Source organism: Capsella rubella, unplaced genomic scaffold (genome assembly GCF_000375325.1).
Source record: "Capsella rubella cultivar Monte Gargano unplaced genomic scaffold, Caprub1_0 scaffold_1, whole genome shotgun sequence".
Classification (NCBI taxonomy): domain Eukaryota; kingdom Viridiplantae; phylum Streptophyta; class Magnoliopsida; order Brassicales; family Brassicaceae; genus Capsella; species Capsella rubella.
In genome coordinates this window covers 18,548,413-18,564,741 of record NW_006238923.1, presented here as the reverse complement: position 1 = coordinate 18,564,741, position 16,329 = coordinate 18,548,413, and the positions used below count along the sequence as shown (strand labels likewise).

The window sequence follows — 16,329 nt, the reverse complement described above, 5'->3', positions numbered from 1 at the left end:
CCGTATACACTTCCAATAACAAAATATGCTTTTGGTTTTTAGAATCCAAATTATACATGATTTGTCGAGCTCATCACTGATCGCTTCTTGTCAAATTTATATTTCGCCACGTATCAAGATTTGCATGGATTGGTCGAATTAAACCAGAAATATAGAGAAAATGAAAAAAAATGAAACCAATATCTGAATTGGTCCAAAACGTTATAGTCCTCCACGACCCACCTCAACAGTGCTAGTTGATGTACAGTACTACCAATCTTCAACAATACTAGAGCATCTTTGTTGTGTGCACTTGTGAAAATGAAAGTGTTTTTTGTAGCAATATTACAATTTCGAGAATCGATTCGTCGTGTGAGGGCCAAAAGTGATGTTATTGCTTTCAGTCACACACACACACGACGAACCAAACGAGTTTTGTCTCTTCGTTTATAGGAATTTCAACGGAAACAAATCTTCTTTCAAATCTTTCTTCTCAGATTCTTTCATCAAAACTATGCAATCCAGCTAGCTCTCTCTATCTATAGTCTATACTCACCAACTAAACTATATCCATATCTCTTCTCGCATTTCTTACGTCATAAATCCTTAAGCTATTACAAGAACATACAAAAATAAATTCAAAACCCGAATATATACCAAAATCACTATCTTAATTTCTATCACTGTTGAATATTTGAAGATAATGAAAATATCGTTTATCTCAAATTCTTTAGAGGTTTTTGGTTTAGACCTGCAACAAGAGTATAACTAATAATAACCAAGTGTCCGGTTTACTCAATTGATTATTCGGTTATGGTTAATTGTTTCTGGTTCAGTTATTGGTTTGTATACTCGACTGTGACAAACTTTTCCAATCAATGAAGCATATCAGGTGAGCTTTCTATTACCCTGTAAACTCCAAATTACAACAATTTAACGTTTCATGACACTGATCACAACAACATGATAGCCACTAGAAGTAGAGAACACATCATAGAGACAATGATCATTGCACTACAGAGAACGAGCCACGGTTCTGAATTCAGTCAAGCAAGACTGAAGAATCTTCTGCCGTTTCTGAAGCTGTTGGCGTTCGTTTTGCAGTGCCTCAACTGCTCCAGGAGCAACGAACATGTCCATAAACTTGTCGTCACTCACTGCAAAGAGATCCAATCCTAGTGTAACAACTAGACTCTCTCGGCTGCAAAAGCAAACAGATATCAAATCAATATAATTTCTAACTTTGCAAGGAAACAAATAACATTCACCAATAGACTCACCAAGGTGTTAGAAACCCTGAGTTTAGAGTTGATGTTACGCTTCTTTCCACAAGAACTTCACGTATCCTAGCAAAATGTTGAGCGGCTGATGAACATATCTCAGAGTAAGCAGAGCTCGATTTCATCCCGTTATCCGCGCCAAACATAAGCCCACCGTTCTGAACTCTAAATGGCTCTATGTTCCTGTTTCCTACCATTCTCGCCATTCTTTTTCTTGCTCCAACACCATCAGGACCATTCCCAATTTCCTTCTTTATCACTCCATACCCAATCTCGCATGGTTGGTCTGGTGATGGTGTCTCAGGGACTGTTATGTGGCTCTCCCCTCCTTTTCCTGGTGTTGTCTCTTGGCCATTATTCTTCTCGGGAGGAATGTTTTCTTGATCCTTCATCGGTTCATCACGACTAGTATCAGAGAGCTCGAAGCAAAACGAATTACCTGAGGCTTGGTTGAATTTGTTATAAGTGCCAAAAGCTCCTCCTTGGTGGTAGTCATTCTCATAACACGCCATGGAATATGGGCTGGTCACTGAATCAAGATGATGTCTCACTAACTGCTTGCACTGTTTGGCAAGATTCTTCACAAAACGGCTGTAACAGTTCCTTACAGCAGCATGAAAACCCACATATCCATCCATATTTTCAGTTTTCTTCTCATCTGCAAAGACCATTTGTTCATGAGATGCAGGGCTCTAGGAGAGTATGAAATATCCAAGGAGAATTGAAAGGTTCTTACATTCTGAGTTCTGGTTCAGGTTTCTTTCTAGAGCAATTTCAAAGAGACTTCCTAATACAAAGGCAAGCCTGTCGCAAGCCGTGTCAAGAAGAGGAGCAAGCCATGACCGTGCAGCGGTTCGAGCAATTTCTGCAGATGCTTCAGTCACTCCTCTACCACCTCCACGCCCAGCATGGGCAAGCAGAATATTTGCTACCTGCTCAATTGAGTCTATGTGTTCAACTTTGCATTTCTATGAAAAACAACAAGAAATTGTTTACTGAAATAAGGTGAAAAGTACCTTTTCTCTTGACACTGGAGGGCACTCAATGGAATAGGCTGCACAGCGGAACTCATGAATCACCCTTTCAAATGCAGCTCCTCCATAAAGTTTAAGAATGGCATTCGGTGGCTTAATGTTCACACCGACGCCTGGCCAGCTTCCAATGCCACTCTCGCCTCGCTCTTCTTCAGTTGTCTTCCCCCACTGCTCAGGTGCTGGGTTTGCAGCTCCGTCAATCAAGGCTCCCTAAACAAGAGCAAACAAAGTGTAACTTCAGAGTATGAACTACTGTATGTCTTGAAAAAGTTTGCAACAGAAACTGTATGTTACTCACCACATGATTGCTAATAGAAGCAGTGTACAACATGGCTGCTTTTCTGAGGTGAGCAACATCAGAAGTAGCTTGCAGTTTCATATCCATTCTCAAAATATCATCCGTTACCTCAGAGCATCGCTGTTCAAGCAAAGCTAGTGTTGCTGGTGCAGCTTCCTTGTATCTCTTCTGAAGCTCAGACTCTAAGAAATCTCTTAATGACCCAAAACCAATATAGGACCGGAATTTTTCTTCATCAAATCCTCCTTTAACTCCTTCCCGTAAATGCCTTATGACTTCTGTGTCCACCTGAGATATTTGTCTACGAAATTCGTCATTTGAGACAGTGCTTCTGTCTTTTGGCAATGCCACAAAATAAGGACGAGTATTCTCCCCAAGGTATCCACTAGCACTCAGATAACGATCAACTTCACCGCGATCGCTAAATTCCTGCAAGAGAATTGCTTAGTTCAGACATAGAGGCATCAAAAAGTAATGGTCCATAGCTGATTATGTTTCAAGATTCTGATACCTTTAGACGATTATCAAACTTGGAGACAACAACAATAGTCCTCCGAAAGCTAGAATCAATTTCACGAACTGCATCCAACCACAAAGATGAGCACCATTCCACACTACTCTGCTGCAGGAACAACAGAATCCGATGTGGAGGACTAGCCAGTGACTTGACCATTGATAATATTTCATCAGGTGTGGTTTCAGGCTCTCCTTTCTTGGCCTGCTCACACAAGCATCAGAAACTATCCAAATGGAAAAATTTGATACAGAAAGACACAAAAATAAAAAACGAGAACAGTCTACCTTAAGAACAAATCCAGGAGTATCAATGATAGTCAGATTTGGACAATGAGCATACTCAGCTCTCATCACAATTGGCTTAGGCGAGACTGCAGTTTTTGTCTTCTTCAGAAGCGCCTCTGTTCTTGACCTAATTACATCTGCTACTGCTGTAGCCGAAACAATAGGACTACCATATTCGTCAGAATCTTCATCCTACAAACCAAATTACCAAAGTTTAGTAATCAAAATCACCAAATTAACAAGACCTCGATTGAAAATAATTCAAACCCAGAATCAGTCTGTAGAAGCACCAAATTCAATAACACTAGAAATCTGAAACATATGCAGAAGTAACTCGCAATGGAATCCCAAGTTATACCTGGAACTAGCCAAATTCAACAACCCTACTACTACATTGTACCGTCTCCAAATTCAACAACCCTACCACTACATTATACTGTCTCCAAATATAACAATGAACAATCCTAGAAAACTACTATATTGTACAGTCTTCAATTTCAACAACACTACTACTAAATTGTACAGTCTCCAAATTCAACAATGAACAATCCAAGAAAACAACTATATTGTACTGTACAGTCTCCAAATTCAACAACACTAGAAATCTGAAACATATGCAGAAGCAATTCGCAATCGAATCACAAGTTACACCTGGAACTAGCCAAATTCAAAAACCCTACTACTACATTGTACAGTCTCCAAATTCAACAATGAACAATCATAGAAATCTAATATATTGTACAGTCTCCATTTTCAACAACCCTAGAAATCGGAAACATATGAAGAAGTAAATCGCAATCGGATTACACAATTGTATAGCTTATTATACCTGGAATCGACACCGTGGTTCCAAAGCTGATAAATCATGAACCATCTGGAGAATCAAAGGGCGACGCGTGCCCATTTCAACTTCTCGGACATTGAATCGGAACCCTAGAAGCGCTTCGAGCAAAGAGCTTTTCCCGTCGGATTGACCACCGATGGCAACGATCTCCGGTATCGGAAGCTTCTCTCCGAAAGCAACCGCCGCTGCTTGGAGACGATTGTAAGCTTCGAATCGTGACCTAGACTCTGCGTTTACAGGATCCTTGGATTGTGACTGCATCTTCGATTGACTCTGCTGGTTTCTCCTTGAAGAAGGGGTTTTAGTCGGTGTGGTTAGGTTTGTGTTTGAATTCGCCATTGACGAAGAGGAAGAGACACAACGGTCAGATATCGAAGAGATTGGAGAAGACGGAGCGTAATAGAAGAAATTACGAGTTTTCAAATTCTTTTTAATATTTTGATTAAACGGAGTTTCAATATTTGAAATTTGAATTAATGGGCCGTGTTGGGCCTCTTAACTAAAACTCTTTAGGCCTAACATTAACCGCCTATTGGGGAAGATGCACAACCGTCCGATTAGAGGGTACCGATGTATCAACGGTCGGTATCTGTTAACTAAACGCGTTTATATTTAACGGTCAATGCATGTTAACTAAACGCGTTTATATTAGCGAGAGTAGTTTCACAATTCATCAGATACAAAAAATCGTATTTTTCTCTCTGTTTTTCTTTTTATTTGAAGAATTCTCTCGATTAGTCAGAGATTTGTTTCGATTATTCATCGATCAGCAAGTTTCTTTCGATTTCATAGATCGCGAGTCTGGATTTAGAATCTAGGGTTTTGATGGGACTTCAAAGATTTTGGTTAGTTCCCTTCCTAATCTTTCAGGATTTTGTTTTTTTGGGGTCTCCAAGTTTTTCTAATGGTTCATATATACTTTTTGTTTTGTTTTGAGTAGGGTTTCTAAGAAGCTTGTCTCCTCCGCTTGAAACCATCGTCAAGGTATGTGTATCGCTTGTCTTTTCTGATTTTAATTGGTTTTGGTTTTGGTTTTGGTTTTTGTTTTGTTTTTGTTTTTGTTTTTTGAGGACTGAAATCGAATGAGAACAAACATGTACGATAAGTTCTTGTCGATGATTCTTTGTTTCATTTTGTAATTGATAAGATTCCTCTTTTGATTTTGTTCTACAGAACTTTTCTTGGGTTTTTATTTTTTGGTTGATGTTTTTGTTTTTCTTTCAAAACCCAAAAAGATTCATTGGCAGACACTAATCAAATAGTGTTCTGTCAGATTCTATTTGGGGACATTGTCCCGAACAAGATTGTGAACGGAACTGGATGGGTATAGTGCATGCATGTTGCGAGATGGAAAAACATTGGATGGGAATGACCAAATCTTGGATGAAAAAAGGAAAGAAAAGAATTTAACTGACCATTTGTTAAGAAAAATTATAAGACATAGAAAGAGTCCGAGACTTTGGGTTGGATGGAAAGAGTCTGAGACTTTTGGTTGGATGGTAAAAACGACCGACCATTTGTTAAGAAAAATCGTAAAGACACAGAAAGAGTCCGAGACTTGGAAAGAGTCTGAGACTTTGGGTTGGATGGTAGAAACGACCGACCATTTGTTAAAAAACATCATAAAGACTTAGAAAGAGTCCGAGACTTGTAAAGAGTCCGAGACTTGTAAAGAGTCCGAGACTTTGGGTTTGATGGTAAAAGAAACATCATAAAGACATAGAAAGAGTCCGAGAGTTTGGGTTGGATGGTAAAAATGACCGACCATTTGTTAAGAAACATCATAAAGACATAGAAAGAGATTGAGACTTTGGGTTGGATGGTAAAAACGACCAACCATTTGTTAAGAAACAACATAAAGACATAGAAAGAGTCTGAGACTTGGGAAGAGTCTGAGACTTTGGGTTGGATGGTAGAAACGACCGACCATTTGTTAAGAAACATCATAAAGACTTAGAAAGAGTCCGAGACTTGGAAAGAGTCCGAGACTTTGGGTTTGATGGTAAAAGAAACATCATAAAGACATAGAAAGAGTCCGAGAGTTTGGGTTGGATGGTAAAAAGACCGACCATTTGTTAAGAAACATCATAAAGACATAGAAAGAGATTGAGACTTTGGGTTGGATGGTAAAAACGACCAACCATTTGTTAAGAAACAACATAAAGACATAGAAAGAGTCTGAGACTTTGGGTTGGATGGTAGAAACGACCGACCATTTGTTAAGAAACATCATAAAGACTTAGAAAGAGTCCGAGACTTGGAAAGAGTCCGAGACTTTGGGTTTGATGGTAAAAGAAACATCATAAAGACATATAAAGAGTTCGAGAGTTAGGTTGGATGGTAAAAATGACCGTCCATTTGTTAAGAAACATCATAAAGACATAGAAAGAGATTGAGACTTTGGGTTGGATGGTAAAAACGACCGACCATTTGTTAAGAAACATCATAAAGACATAGAAAGAGTTTGAGACTTTGATTGAGTCCGAGACTTTGGGTTGGATGGTAGAAACGACCGACCATTTGTTGAATTGAAATAAACTAACGGCTTAAAAACAGAGCCATAAGACATAAGGACTTGACAAAGTTCTAAGGTCTGATTACTTGTTGGATGGTAGAAAACGACCAACATTTTGAGGAAGTTAAGATAAAGATACTTGACAACCCTATGAAGCTTTTTAAGACTTGTTGGATGGTAAAAGCGACCAACAGCTTCAAATAAAGACTGTGGAGGAGTTGAGACTTGTTGGATGGTTAAAACGACCAATATCTTGACTGATGGAAATAGACCAATGGCTTAAAAAAGAGGCATGAGACAAAATTATTAGACATGGTTGACAAAGTACTGGTCCGATTACTTGTTGGATGGTAAAAACGACCAACATCTTGATGAAGTCTTAAGGGAAAGATACTTTATAAACCTATGGAGCATTTTAAATTTTGTTGGATGGTAAAAGCGACCAACAGCTTCAGATAAAGAGTGTGGAGGGGTTGAGACTTGTTGGATGCTAAAAACAACCAACAGTTTCAGATAAAGACTTACCCCAAAACTAGAAGACCAACGGCTTAAGAATTTATAAGAGTATGAAGCAGCTACCCACAGCTTAAAGAAATAAGACAAAGATGATAGAGCAGTTATGACTTTGTTGGATGGTAAAAACGACCAACAATATAAGCTTTAATGCAAAACCTGAAACTAATAGTCCCACGGCTTAAAGCAGTTGCAATATTATGGAACTTTTACCCAAGGCTGATAAAAATAGGACATATATTTAACAAAGACAAAAGAGAGGTTAAGACATGTTGGATGGTAAAAACGACCAACAGTAAGACTTGTTGGATGGTAACAACTTAAGAGAAAGAGGTTAAGAAAATCATAAGACAAAGATACTTGATAAAGATAATGGAGCAGTTAAAACTTGTTGGAAGGTAAAAATGACCAGCAACTTAAAGAGAAAGAGAGGTTAAAACTAGTAGACCCACAGTTTAAAGAAGTCATAAGAGAAATATACTTGACAAAGAGTATGGAGTGATTCAGACTTGTTGGATGGTAGAAACGACCAACATCTTGAATAATTTGGAAGATAAAGATACTTGAGAAGCCGATGAAGCATTTTAAAATTTGTTGGATGGTAAAAACGACCAACAACTTCAAATAAAGACTTTGGAGGGGTTGAGACTTGTTGGATGGTAAAAACGACCAACATATTGAGGAAGGCATAAGATAAAGATACTTGAAAAACCTGTGAAGCTTTTTAAAGACTTGTTGGATGGTAAAACGACCAACAGCTTCAGATAAAGACTATGGAGGGGTTAAGACTTGTTGGATGGTAAAAACGACCAACAGCTTCAGATATAGACTGTGGAGGGGTTGAGACTTGTTGGATGGTAAAAACGACCAACATCTTGAGGAAGTCTTAAGATAAAGATACTTGACAAACCTATGAAGCTTTTTAAGACTTGTTGGGTGATAAAAACGACCAACAGCTTCAGATAAAGACTATGGAGGGGTTAAGAATTGTTGGATGGTAAAAACGACCGGCTTCTTAGGATAAAAAGGTTATGATAATGACTGAACCTAAAGCTAATAATAGATTTACAGCTTAAAGAAGTCTTAAAATAAAAACTGAGCCTAAAACAAATGGAGAAACAGTGGAGGGCTTAACTGGCTCAAGTTACTTTGCTTTGTTGGATAGAAAATACGACCAATAGCTTCAAAAAACAAGGTAAGTATTCAACATTTATGTTAAATCAAGACTAACTAATTTTATTTTTCTCAGGTTAATTATGTGCTTCTGATGGTGTTCAAATTGGTTGACTTTGAGGAGATTTAAAACGTAGCAGACTTCTGGAACATGTATGTACTTTCAAACCTTTTTGTAATTAGTTGATAGTGATACAATTTTGAAAATCATAAGGAAGAGACATAGACGTTAAGTAAAATGACTTGTTTTGATTTTTTTTTCCAGGTATATGCTTCAGAAGTGTGCCAAGGACATCTGTAAGTGTAGCAAAATTATGTGACCAGGTTTATGCTTTTCTAAAATTGTCTGTGATAAATTCATAGTATTACATATGTGATTATTTTACATATTAAGTTTAGTGTATACGTCAAGTAAAAATTTAGAAATGCCTAGTTAGAAATGTTTATTAAATAGCTCTCTCTTGATAACATTACTATCCTTGATTTAGCATTCATTAGATTATAGGAACTTCTTGCTACCATTGTTAAAAAGGTAGAGTTTTGTTTTGGGTAACGTTCCAATACCGTATTGGAACGTTACATTAACATTGTGTGCTTAAAATAGTTATTATCTCTGTTTTGGTTTGTGTATGTATTGCAGAGTCTCTCATTTTAGTCGCTTGTACCATATTTATTTCGAAGTAGCAAAGACTTGTGCATATTATGGATTGTAGTTTTCTTGAACCTCTATAATATTTTTTTTGTGTTATGCTCAAAACATTCTGCATCTCAAAACCCTTTGAGATTATTCTACTCATGTGAATGACATTTTAAAATTCTGCATCATTGTGTAGAATAGCATTTTCTCTTATCTATGATGAGAAGGTAGGTTTTACTTAACATTACCTTGTGTATATAATATTTATTATCTCTGTTTTGATGCTTCTATGTAACATAAGGTTTCTCATTTTATGAAATGAATGCATCTTGTAGTGTCTCTTTATAAATTTACTAGGAATGTAGATGTGATTCCTACAGATGAATGTAGTAGTTTTCTTGAATCTCAAATGTATATGTTTTGCGTTATGTTCACTTAGTACACTTGTATCATCCTCCTTGGTAGGCATGTGGAAGAACTACATGCTATGATATTTTCTCTGCTCTTTAGGTTCACTAATTGTATTCTATGTCCAATATTTTGTTTCGGTTCTTAGAACCGGAGTTTGCTATAATAGTTTGTTAGACTTGAAAGTTCTTTATTACTCTAGTACACATCTTTGTATTCACAGGCGAGTTTCTTTTGTTTGTCATCCGGCAAATTAGTGCAGTCAGTTACTATTATTGAACATTGTTACAAGAGTCGATGTTTTGACACAATTATCAATTTGTATATACCTCTTGCCTGTTTCATTTTTTTTGTTCCACCTGTATCCTTTTCAGTGAGGAATACATATTTATTTTTGTTTGTTTGTTTGTTCACAATGGAAAATTTGTTGGTTTTGTCAATAACCAATCTCTGCAATTTTCTTTTTGCTTTGTGTCACATTATTAAATCTGTGTGGTGATCATAGTTCTTACAGTTTGGTTGGTTGTTGGATTGTCTAGGGATTATTGTTTGGATGATTCCGTTGTAACTTTTGCTTTTGCTTCTTTGTGAGAAATACTTATTCTTGTATGTTTATACCCAAGTAAGGATAAATCATCAATGTCTTAATTATATTGGTTAGTGTGATTGTTTTTCTGGAATTCTACTATGTACATATTGATAAAATAGTTGAATTCACTTTTGTTGTTATTAGAACAATACATTGTGTGCCTAAAATACTTATTACCTCTGCTTTGGTGCATGTATGCACATGCACATAAGATCTCTCTTGCTTTATGAAGTAGATGCATTTTGGAGTCTCATCATGTAGTTTTTTGTATGTAATACTCTTATAAGATTATGGTAGTAGTTTACTTGAATGCCAGAATGTATCTGTCTTTGCGTTGCTCTTAAATTATTTGTGATTGCCTCAAACATGCAAAATGACATGCTCAAATTCTGCATCATAGACCGATGGTTATATTTGTCAGAGGAATCTACTAATTGCATCCTTTGGTTTCATGTATTACAAATACAGTGATTGTAAATACCTTGTTATCGCACTAGTGTTCTATTCTTTGGTCACTTAGTTTTATAACTAAACTCTATTGAATAGTTTCCAATCTCCTTTTTATTAAAAGGGAAATACACTATAGAAGAAACTTCACTAATTACATTCAAATATCATTACAAAGGTTTTAAAAAATGAATTAATAATAATCATTAAGGATAAAAATGTGAAATACTAATTTGTTCAATTTAATTAAATTATAAAGACAAAAATACATTATTATTATATTTAAATTAATGACCAATCAAAATAAATATAGAAGATTTATGTTTAACTTATCATATTATTTTTTTTATTAATTATTATAATTCACCTTTAATGTATATATGATTATACCTTTTTAAAACAAATTACTCATTATATTATTCATAGAATAATAAAAATGTAGTTTTTTTTTTCTGTATATGTCATGATTTCAGTTTTTTTTGATTCTGTATATGTCATGATTTCAGTTTTTTTTTTGAAAAAAATAAGTAACTGTTCTATTTATATATTAAAAATTACAACGGGTCAAAAATTTAAAATTAAGTTTATATACAATTAATGTAGTACTTCAACCACAAAAAAAAAATTAAAAGTTTCGGGTCAGAACTTACCTATATACAATGTATAATCTATATACAACAACAAACTTATAAATCTTTTAATTTGGAACATGCAAAAATAATTTAACCAACAATTTTTTTAAGTATCATAAAAATCTTAGATAAAAAAATTAAAAATACTTTAATTTGATCATTTCAAATAAATATTTAAAATATTTATTGCAAAAATATTTATTGCAAGCGACGAGTTAACTGTAATGTTTTTATATAATAGAATAAATTATGATTCTTATAACAGATAGCGAGAATAACTATAACTAACATAGCATATCGAAACTTTATTTTAAAATATAAAATTATGAATAAAACAAAATATAGCATGGATACTGATTTAGTAAATAGTTTACAATAGTTGGTACATTTGCAAGTACTTAATTTTGTACTTTAATACATACTATATTTATCTATTGCTATTACATGATTCCTAATTCCTAATAGAAATTTTGAAAAAAAAAAAAAAAAACCCCGGTTTTCTTAAAAGGGTCCCAAGTTCTTTTTCCTTAAAGGATTTGGTTTCATAATGCGATTAGTACTAGGGAAGCTTATTAACCTGAAAATTATCGATTATAAATGTGGTTTTGTTGATGACAAAAAAAAAAAAATATGGCTTTGTAGACCGAATAATTATAGCATCCAATTTCTTGTCAAAACAATTTGCTCTTTTCTAATAATCTCTCTTAGACGCAGAAAACAGTTAACAAATTAAGATGAATGATGTTGTTTTAGGTGTTCTTATAGGCTTAGCTATACTGGTTCCGGTGTGTATCGTGTGTGTCTGCTCTATTTGGAATACACCAACCAAAGATGAGAATCTGCCCAGTGCCGCCGTTGACTTGAAAAAGGATCAAACAAGCCCACAAAGTGTTATAAGTTTAATGGTTTCGACAGCTTCAGCCACTGATGTTTCAGCTGGAACTGGCCACCATCATCATCATCATCATCACAAAGGTGCTCATGATAAATTGATAATCCTCAAACTCACCACAAAGGTGCCCACAATAATCCTCAAAGTCATCACACAGACGCTCGTAATCCTCAAGCTCATCATAATTATCATCAAAGCCATACCACATATCATGATCATAGTAGCAGCGCTTTTTCTGGTGGCATTGATTATAGTCATATGCATACCACATATCATCATCATCATTAAAGTTTTCTATAGTTTTTGGTTACAAGAAATCAAGCTATACCAATCTGTTTATTCAAAACCTCAAACGTTTTTTTTTTTTCTTTTAATTTTTGTCTCCTTTTTTCATTCCGATTGACGAACCAATAAGTTTTTTTTTTTCAAGAGATGAGAACATAATATCACGTGGAGTTTATTATTCTGATTTATATTTAGAGGAATCACGTACACAATCTCTTTTCTTTTTCATATAAAGACTGCATGTTGTTTCTATAAGTAGCATTCGTTACGCACTATACAAACAACAAGACTCTTAAAAACATATCGCTCCTTTGTTAAGAAGAGATTAGTTAGGCCGCAGCAGATTCGTAAAGCCAAAATTTTGACTAGATAATTAAGATCTAATGTCACCACTTAATGTAGCCGTCACAATCACAACGGTGATATCCTCGACGATTTCTTGTTAATAGACGATATATCTCCCTATATATCCATCAAATAATATACGTCCAGAACCGTTCATGCTTGACTATAAAGATATTTGCATTGAAAGTGTTTGTGGGTTTGGCCCTCGTGATTCTATATAGATCGTTTGACCGTGTATTCGGCTAGTCTTGAATTGGTTCGTAGTTTTGTTGCTCAATAATAAATACTTAACCATTTAAACGTACATGGAGTCTGGCATCTATGAGATTCAACAAGACGACTCTTCGATTACTAAACCAATACGAGTAGTGTAATATTTAGCCATGGGCACGAAGCGAATATTCGGAAAATTTGTGATATTTGTGATTTGCTTCGCCTTGACCGAATAGTTGATTTTGCTATTTGCTTCGCTTCGTAAATTTTCGAGTATTCGGAACTTCGAATATTCGAATATCCGAATATTCGAATATTTTTCGTAATATTTGCGAATTACTTGCTTCGCTTCGCTTCGACCCATCTAATTTTTTTATAAACCAAAAACATATAGTACACAAATATAAAGTGCAAAATATGAGATATTAGAGGTTCTTGTTTGATATGTTTTCAAAATAAGAAGAAAATGTAACCACCGTCCATAGAATTCTCACATTTTATTTTTAATATTGATTTTTCTAATAAAGTTTTATTTGTTTAAGAACAACATTTAGCAAAAAAAACTCAACGGACCAAAATATAATAATTTGAATAATAAGCCTATAAGATATATACCCAAATCTATAAATACACATATTATATAATGATTTATATTAATATATATATATATATATATAAATATACGAAGCGAAGCGGATATTCGACACTAAGAAAATCAATATCTGTTATTTGCTTCGGTTTTTACGAATATTACATTTTCATATTTGCTTCGGTTCAATATCTTATAGATATTTGAATTTTTCGAATCAAATCGAACCGAAGCGAATCTAACGAATATTTTGCCGAAAACTAGTAATATTATTTCACAGTTGTTAATTAATGCATGCTCTAATGTTGTCAACAGACCTAGGCTTCATAGCTTATATAGTTAGATTATAAGCCTTTTTGCATGTCATGTGAGGCGTAGAATTTGGAATCAATTATCAGAATATATATATATATATATATATAATCAATGAAGAAATGCATAGACAATTATTTCTTGCATATTTCAATATAGGTTGTAATACGCGTATCCAAGATTTATCATTGAGTCGTCCTACTTTTCTATATTCGGCCAAGTCAATGGCACATTGGTACAACGTTAAGGACCTATCATGGTCCGAGTAAAGTAATCAACTTAGACGGTTACGAAACGACTGTCACGAACAATAGAGAGTGACACGTAGAGAAAGAGAGAGAGCACATTACAGTCGCCAGGTTCCATTGCGCAGTAAGCGTAACCGGTGTGTGACTCTTACCGGCTTTAGTGGCAAAAAAGAAGGATCTAGCTAGCTAGTTCCACCGTCACCACACGTGCGACGTTTTTATAAAACAACTCTTGTTTTAAGAGACAACTCATGTACATGTACTTGTTCATCACTTGTGTTGTTTTCTTATTGGTCATGTGTCTTGTTTGTTCCCATCATGAACTTTAGAAATCTTATATAAATGGTTTGACTCACTTTTAAATTATTTTCGTACACGTAGTCACGAATTTAAACTACATACTCGAGAGTCGAGATCAAACAAATTTCATATTTACATGCGGAATAATAAGAGACAAGTATTATAATTAATTCACAAAAGAACAAAAATAACCTTTTTGATCAATATGATCTGTAGAAAAGTGTAACGCTCACTATAGAAAAATCGTATGCATTAGAAACACAAAGGACATAGCGAAAAGGTAAAAGAGTTTTGATTGGTATTTCAGTTTTGTATCTTGACAGTAAGACTTTGGTGATATATTGATCAAAAGTAATCTCTAATATTTTTCACTACTACTTCAATCATCCTTGGCTATCATAGACAAAGTTCTACAGATTTCAAAAAATTACTGTAAAATAGAATGATATAAGAACTAAGAAATGACATTATCATATTGTGTTCTTTTCGTCTACTCATTATTAGAGGCAAATTTAGGTTTGGTCAAAATAAAAGCTTGAAATTAAACAACTCAATATAGCTAATTTATGGAATGCTTTGTTACAAACTTACAATTAATTGTTTCTTGGAGTGACATGTTAATTTTCGGTTTTTTTTTCCAAGGAAATACGTACATATCGTATTTTAACGCTGCCAAAAGAAATTTTTTGAAGGCAACAGCTGTATGAATTATGATTGTATAGGTTTCTATTCTTTTTCCAGTTTATGTTTTTTATATTTTACTATTTTTCTGTTATCTATGTGAAATATATTAGAAATAGTCAAATAAAATTATACATTAGTAGTAAAAGATCACAATCTAAAATCATTGATTAAACTTTTATTTTTACTATATAGTCACGTTAACCATACTTTTTTTTTTCCATTATATAGTATATACCGTCGAAAAACTCTTTTCACCAATCAGATCCAAAATTGCAATGACGTATCTAGACAACAATCACTTGTGGTAGCCTAGATTTGAGGAATAACCAATTGTTTTAAGCAATTGCATATTAAAAAAGAAAGTCAAATTCTTATTAAAAATTAAAATGAAAATTTCAATAATTAGTTTGGTGCCTTAAAATACCCCTTCATTGACAAGAACACAGATCTTCTCTTAAGTCCCACTCTTCCCTTTCTTTGCTTCTTCTCTGCTCCAAAGCCAAACTCTCTTTGGCTTTTTCTTTACACAAAACAAAATGGTCATTAAGTTCCCTAGCACTATCATTAAAACCACCTCACTCCTCTCCTTAATCCTCTATTTCCTATTAACAGCAACATCTAGTCCCAACTCGGTTTTAGCTGATCAAGATGTTGTCGACCAAGATGAAGATCCAGAGTACTACATTCTTGACGAAGCTCCCTCGATACTTTCCAATGTGACAGTTTCATCCAAAACCAGGCTACTAGTGTCCCACTACAAGAAGATCAAGAAAGGAATGAGATGCCACGTCGCGAGTTACAACATTTGCAATGGCGTAAAAGCGAACAACGGGACGAGCCTCTTGCATTGCTGCAAGAAGCATTGTCGGAATATCCTAGGAGATATGAATAACTGTGGTCGATGCGGTCACAAATGCGGTTTTGGGCAGCGTTGTTGTGGTGGAGTTTGCACTTACGTTAACTTTAACCCTAACCATTGTGGGAAATGTACGAGGAAGTGTGCGTCCGGGGTTAAATGTGAGTATGGTTATTGTGGCTATGCTTGATTTATATATATATGAAAAGTGAGCGTTATATCGTAATTTTGAGTTGTTTTTTTTTGGTTTTCTTCAAGGAAGCGTTATATTAGCATACGTACGGATTACACTTATACAAAATCTTCATGCATACGCATGTCATGATTTTGTGAGTAAGTTAATACACATATGTAAACACAAACATGATTATTTAATAAAAAAAATAAAAAAATATTATACTCTTCTATAGATTTGTCGGTTCTTTTACATTTAGAGTTGAGATTAAATTTTGATA

The 16,329-nt window shown here is 34.6% G+C and overlaps 2 protein-coding genes and 1 long non-coding RNA gene across 3 annotated transcripts; 2 read left to right on the top strand and 1 right to left on the bottom strand.

Moving 5' to 3' along the window:
- Nucleotides 1-846: 846 nt before the first annotated feature.
- LOC17897217 (dynamin-related protein 5A) lies at nucleotides 847-4,629 on the bottom strand. Its single transcript, XM_006306720.2, has 8 exons — nucleotides 4,222-4,629; nucleotides 3,393-3,584; nucleotides 3,103-3,309; nucleotides 2,592-3,020; nucleotides 2,276-2,503; nucleotides 1,996-2,191; nucleotides 1,260-1,917; nucleotides 847-1,180 (listed from the first exon to the last, which is right to left on the bottom strand). The coding sequence occupies exons 1-8, from the start codon at nucleotides 4,573-4,575 to the stop codon at nucleotides 994-996; spliced, it is 2,451 nt and encodes an 816-aa protein (XP_006306782.1). The 5' UTR covers nucleotides 4,576-4,629; the 3' UTR covers nucleotides 847-993.
- Nucleotides 4,630-4,953: 324 nt separating this feature from the next.
- On the top strand, nucleotides 4,954-5,384 carry LOC111828595. Its single transcript, XR_002832412.1, has 2 exons — nucleotides 4,954-5,081; nucleotides 5,177-5,384. It is a non-coding gene; the product is annotated as an uncharacterized LOC111828595 (long non-coding RNA).
- Nucleotides 5,385-15,486: 10,102 nt separating this feature from the next.
- LOC17899506 (protein GRIM REAPER) lies at nucleotides 15,487-16,277 on the top strand. Its single transcript, XM_006304737.2, has one exon. The coding sequence runs from the start codon at nucleotides 15,555-15,557 to the stop codon at nucleotides 16,062-16,064; it is 510 nt and encodes a 169-aa protein (XP_006304799.1). The 5' UTR covers nucleotides 15,487-15,554; the 3' UTR covers nucleotides 16,065-16,277.
- Nucleotides 16,278-16,329: the final 52 nt, after the last annotated feature.